A 6,036-nucleotide genomic window follows, 5' to 3' on the forward strand; every position below is an offset into this window, starting at 1 on the left:
CTCCCCGAAAAAATCCCCTCCCCCCCCAACTCCAACAAAACAACAACAGTCGGCAATCGAACTCACACGCCTTCTATGTAACTAAAATGACGACCCCCCGAAAAAACAACAACAAACAAACAAACAAACAAACCAACAAAAAACAACCCCATAACAACAATTACAACATTACCCCCCCCCCCCCCCCCACCACAAACGACGTATAATTAAAATTAAAAAGGATCATGATATTCGTTTTTCCAGTAATTTTTAAAAATTCGCCCGTTTGGTAGTCTGTAAGCGGGGGTTGGCCGGGGCATTTATTTTTTTGGTTTTTTTTATTCCGAAGGTCCCCTCGTATTCCAGGGTGAGAGCGAGATAGAGCGAGAGAGAGAGAGAGAGAGAGAGAGAGAGAGAGAGAGAGAGAGAGAGAGAGAGAGAGAGAGAGAGAGAGAGAGATTCCTTCTTCAGAAAGGGGGGGGGGGGGGGGGGGTGGCATAGTGCCGGAAAATAAACTTTTGTTATGCCTCCTTTCTTTTTCCCAGCTCTATCGACGAAACGTTGAATTTCAAAATTATCAAAATGCTGTCATCTTTGTGGGATTGATTAGGTCTGTTTCTGTTTCAAACTGACGATAGGCCTATTATATAGGCATCATATTACTTTAATATGGAAACGAGTGTAACCTGGCCTATCTAGTGAATAGAAAAAGGAACAATTATATTTATAATTTTTCTAATGACCTGATAAATAATTGTGCTTTTGAACACACAGTACCGGGAATAATTGTCAACGATTTAAAAACTATAAGCATTTCATGAGTAGTTTTTTAAAAGTTATTGATAGTTTGTAAAAATATTTTGCGATCGGGTATTTGAACTTGTTTACCGCCACCAGTGAATGATAATATTATTATTATAGAAATTATAGGTTTGAGTCGGGCAGACACATTATGCAAGTCTTTGCTAAAGACTAGAATTCAGTTGATAAGCAGTTAACAATAATGCGGCTCAGTAGCCCCAGCTCTTTCACAAAAGTTGAAGTTTGAAAAATAAGTAAGACTGAAACTATTTTGAATCAACGTAAGAATTAAGGCATTAAAATAAAAGATTACGAGCCAGAATAAAAACAAGACGATTCCTCTGAAACGTCACCATTTTTAGTGTGTGACGTCACGGGTTCTTGCCCTGGAATATTATTGTGCAAAGTTCCCGGCATGCCCCGATAACCCCACCCAGCGCTGTCAGATTGTGTGTGCGCTTGCACTGTGTCTATGTCGGCACCAACACCGAATCCGACTTCATGTTTTCTCGTGTGAATTTCACGAAAGGGCGGCCTTTCTGCGCCCTATAGCCCTTCTTGGGGCTGGAGTAGGCGGAAAGATTTGTTTCTTATTCGTTTGGATGTTGGATTTATCATTTGTGATTGGATTATTGCTTCAAACTGGCAACATTAGCGACCGTTGTTGACAGCATGGGGTGCTTTCGGCAGAGCAGAGAAGACGAAGATGACAAACTCAGAAAAGAAGCAAACAAGAGGATAGAAAAACAACTTGCTAAAGACAAATTGTTGTACAAGGGAACTCATAGATTGCTGTTGTTAGGTTAGTATTGTTTCATTGTGTTGTTATACCTTCTGTTTGTCCTGAATCGAGATCCGACTTCGATAGATGTCATGCTATGAGACTCGTTTCTGTTTTCATTTCCTAATGAGCTTCCGTTCTGATTTCTTCTTTCAAGGTGCCGGAGAATCAGGGAAATCGACCATTGTGAAACAGATGCGCATTTTGCACGTCAATGGATTTAGCCCTGAGTAAGTCAATATTTTACTACTCAAATTTTGAAAGGTTATTCCTACTGTGTATCAGCCGTCAAGGCATTCTATAAGCGTATTATGTATGCGTGAATGATTCCAACCTCTGGAGCAAAAGGGGGAGTGGCTTAGTAATGGTGACAGAATCGTTAGCTAAATCTTTGTATTTATGTTTCTTTTCGTGAAAAAGCTTTACTACATAATCAACATATCTTTTTCAGGGAACGGAGACAGAAAATTGAGGACATTAAAAGGAATGTCCGCGATGCTATTTTGGTGAGTACATTTTCTGTGTTGCCTTTCACCCCCATGGATCAGTCCATAGTTCAAGATGGCGGATTGCATAGTTGCAAGATCCTGTTACCGAGTTTCAAGACACAGATTATGCACTGTATTGTATAGGTGCTTAGATTCCAATGATTTGTCCAGTCACAATCTATTTCAATGGTCCATTTCTAATATTTTATCTTGCGATAATGCTTTGGGGATTAAGCTAGTAGTGTTTTGCCATGGAAATTATGCTATAAAATACAGTCCTGCATACCTAACGCCTAAAAAAGAAGGCCCATTCCAGTCAGTAGTGTAGTAGTAGAGCTACTCTAGGCATAGGACTAGGAAGGATCTCTAGATCTAGAGTTGTTTTGTGAACATTTTTAAAAATTTGATGTAGACTGCCCAGGTAGAATTTGTCACTTGTGGTCCTGCTCAGAATCAGTAAAAGCTCAAATCAAGGGGAGTAGACCTGTACTTAACTCTGGGAATTACAAGTACCACCCCCCCCTCATGATAACATAAGAGGAAGGCCACGCAAAAGGTGGATCGAGGGTGTCAAGGAAACCCTAAGAAAACATAACATCACAACTGAAAGAGCTGCGGAGCTGGCCTACCATAGAAAACTGCATCTCCCCTCGACGCTTAACGGCAACAGAGGATGAAAAAGTAGAAGTAAAAGTAAGTAAGTGCATACGCTTTAAAATGCAGGTGGTGTGCGTCTGGCAATTTTCATTTCCCCTTTCTCTATCCCAAAGCCGAGTCAATGATTTGACAGCACGCCCACACACATGCTCGACAGTCACCTTCTGTGTCAGAAGAAGTCGACCTACTTATCAGCTGTGCAAAGTTCCCGGCAGCCCCGGCTGACTTCAGCACAGAAAGAAGCTCCGCCCACCTTCTGGTCACTCACATTTGCCGGTGTCGTGCCTTGAGTTTATCCCTGCCGTGAGATTATCCCCATCCTTCTTTAACACACTAGTAAACATGAATTGTCTACCATCGAAAGTCTGGAAAGACTGGAATGTGAACCCTGGGATGGCTCTGAAGAATAATGAATCAGTTTATTTTCTGAACCTGCCACTCATCCCTGCCCTAAATCTCAAGCATCCTGATTTTGATCGCGTGTACCCCGATTTTTTTTTGGTTTTTTGTTGTAGTGTTTTTCCGTCTGTTGGGCCGGATTATTATAAAATCTTACTCTGCCTTCTTTTCTGTCGTGGGAGACACTCGTTAAACTTTTTGTCAGCAGAAACTCTGAGCACTATTTTGCGAAATGTCTATGTCGAATTTTGTAGTTGACTCACCAAAAGTTGAATTGGATCTTTGCTCATACGTGATATTTCAACTATAATGGAAGTAGTATTGATTTGGCATTCCGACCTAAGACATTCTCAAGATCTACTTTCGCCAAACATGTTTTTTCCGAGTTCTGGTTTGTCGGGCCCGTCATCAAGACCCTTCAATAAAACTGTTTCAATCGTGCGTTAGCACCACGGGACAGGACTTCGGCGAGTGACTTCCGCGTGGGTTGGGGATCGTCCGTTGACGGGGTCGATTTAAGTTCAAGCACACCGTTAAAGCGTCTTTCTGGACGCTGGGAACACTTGGACTAGGAGACCTTGACGTGATACTTCAGGATAAAAAAAAATAAATAATGATAAACACACACAGGTGCGCGCGCGCACACACACACACACACACACGTGTGTGTGTGCAGCACGCATACCGCATACATACACATACATCACACACACATGCGCGCACAAAGGGAATATACATGGATATAATAATGAACACCCCTGGAAATTTTTTAAGTCAGCTTCACAGTGGTGACCTAGGTGATTTGTCGTTGATCCCGATTTTTTTCACCACCAACTCCCAATTTTTTTTCCAACTGAGATCCCAACTTTTAGATTTCATGGAGCGGCAGGTCTATTTTTCTTGGTGTATTAAGTCGAAATTGACCCCTATTGGTTTGTTAACTTTATTTTATTTTTGAAGGCCCAACTGCTCAACCACCACCACTCTTCCCCCCTCGATATGGACACAACTTTAATTCTAGTCAATATTACTCATCATTTATTTCTTAAGTTAATTAAAAATCATTAGCATTCAATCATAGTCATAGTCACTCTATGTGTATCTGTGAGAATGTGCGTGTGAGTTAAATGTTTACAAGCAAAAATTCTCACTATAAAATTATGAGATATTGACTTCTACCCTTTAAGTTTCTAAAACAAGGGTTTAAATACCCCTTAAAATAGTTAACCAAAGGGTGGAGGAAGCTCTTTCAAAAGTTGGTTTGAAAAGGGGAGCCCTGCATAGGGCCTACACACCCACACACACACACACACACACACACACACACAAACGCACACTTCTTGTGGCCTTTACACATACACACACAAACACCAAACTAACAGACAAACATACAAAGACAGTCGCAGCTTTTTTCTTGTTGTTGTTTCCCTTTTAAAAATAAGGGGTTTTTGTGGCTGTTGTATGCTGCTGTTTTGTGGTAATATATTTGTTGCCTCGACTGTACAGTACAGAAAGTCTTTGTGGGATTTTGCCACACTCTTGAAGTCCGCTTTCTCAACTGTTTCAGTTTCGATGATTTCTTCTTAAAGGCAACAAAATTTTCATCTTTAAACTTAGCAAAAGTTTTGTCAAATTCGCCTTAAGATTTAAATGCCTGCTCTATAATGCATTCCATCTCGTCAGACAACGCTGGGAGAAGGGGAAATGGTAGGCCTAGATGATGTTAGAGAAGATCTAATCATCAACGCAAAAGAGCTCTGTGTTCACTCTGTCACAATTAACGCCGCGATAGTTGTTACAGCGCCACTCTGTCGCAATTAACACTACCAAAAAGAAAACAGAGACATAAGTTATAAGGACAATTGATCATTGTCATACATCTAATCAAAGATAATGTATGTATGGTGCAGAAGCTGAAAATAACATAAATAATGGAAGGACTTCAATAACGAGCGACCACCCCATCAACGAAGGCCCCCCATCAAACACTATAAAGAAGAGGCCTTTACCCTAACCCTAACCCAATATCTACCCCTACCCCTAACCCTCAAATCTGCTCTGTCTCATACTCATAGTGGTCGCTCGTTACGGAAGTCCTCCCCCTAAATAATAAACACATAAACGACATCATGATTCAGTCTTTGTTTAGTAGGCCTAAACTTGGCTTTGTGGAAGAGATTTATAACGCTGAAAGCATTCTTCAGTGATTACAGGATTTCCTGACTAACCCTGTGAGCGTCTTTCTTTGTTTAATAAAGAGTTAAACTGTCTGGAGCATCCCTTTTGTCACACTTTGTGTATTCTCATCAATTCAATAGTATAGCTGGGCAAAGAAAGAAGCTGCTACTGCAACACCTGGATGGCCTTTAATTTTGAACAAACGATGGCTGCAGATTAGATCTAGAATTCTAGTAGTTTATTCTTTACGACAAAGCAGTCAGCTATCTTTGATCCTGCACAGTGATTGAAGATAACACAACAATAACACATTGACACCAATCAATATCGCGAACTTCTTAATTAATCTCACTTTGTCACATAGAAAAAAGACTCCCAAGCCCAAGATAAGACAAGACAGGAGGATGGGGATTTAAATAACAAAACCATGAAAACTTAAAGTCATACAGCTTATGGCACTAAATATAAAGCAACACATCTAAACTAAAGAGCATACCTGATTCATAAAAGGAGGCAAGCGGACCAAAAGTATCACATCATTTTTCAATGTTTACAATCATCAGTCCTGTAGTGAAAGCTGACCGACTGAACCCAGTCAATACAGACCCTTATTACTTCCGGAAGGGAGAAGATAACTCGTGGATACAACAACGGAGAGGGGGACGTCTGTACTCAAAGTAATCAAACTACTCTCTCTCTCTCTCTCTCTCTCTCTCTCTCTCTCTCTCTCTCTCTCTCTCTCTCTCTCTCTCT

The 6,036-nt window shown here is 40.8% G+C and overlaps 1 protein-coding gene across 1 annotated transcript in view; it reads left to right on the forward strand.

Annotated features, from left to right (window-relative positions):
• Positions 1-1,203: 1,203 nt before the first annotated feature.
• The window catches only part of LOC101849825 (guanine nucleotide-binding protein G(s) subunit alpha), a 67,985-nt gene continuing 63,152 nt past the window's right edge, over positions 1,204-6,036 (forward strand). Inside the window, exons 1-3 of the mRNA XM_005092705.3 lie at positions 1,204-1,582; positions 1,719-1,791; positions 2,013-2,067. Coding sequence (XP_005092762.1) covers positions 1,453-1,582; positions 1,719-1,791; positions 2,013-2,067 — 258 coding nt within the window. The 5' untranslated portion in view covers positions 1,204-1,452. The remainder of the gene's footprint in view (positions 1,583-1,718; positions 1,792-2,012; positions 2,068-6,036) is intronic.

Source organism: Aplysia californica, unplaced genomic scaffold (genome assembly GCF_000002075.1).
Source record: "Aplysia californica isolate F4 #8 unplaced genomic scaffold, AplCal3.0 scaffold00051, whole genome shotgun sequence".
Classification (NCBI taxonomy): domain Eukaryota; kingdom Metazoa; phylum Mollusca; class Gastropoda; order Aplysiida; family Aplysiidae; genus Aplysia; species Aplysia californica.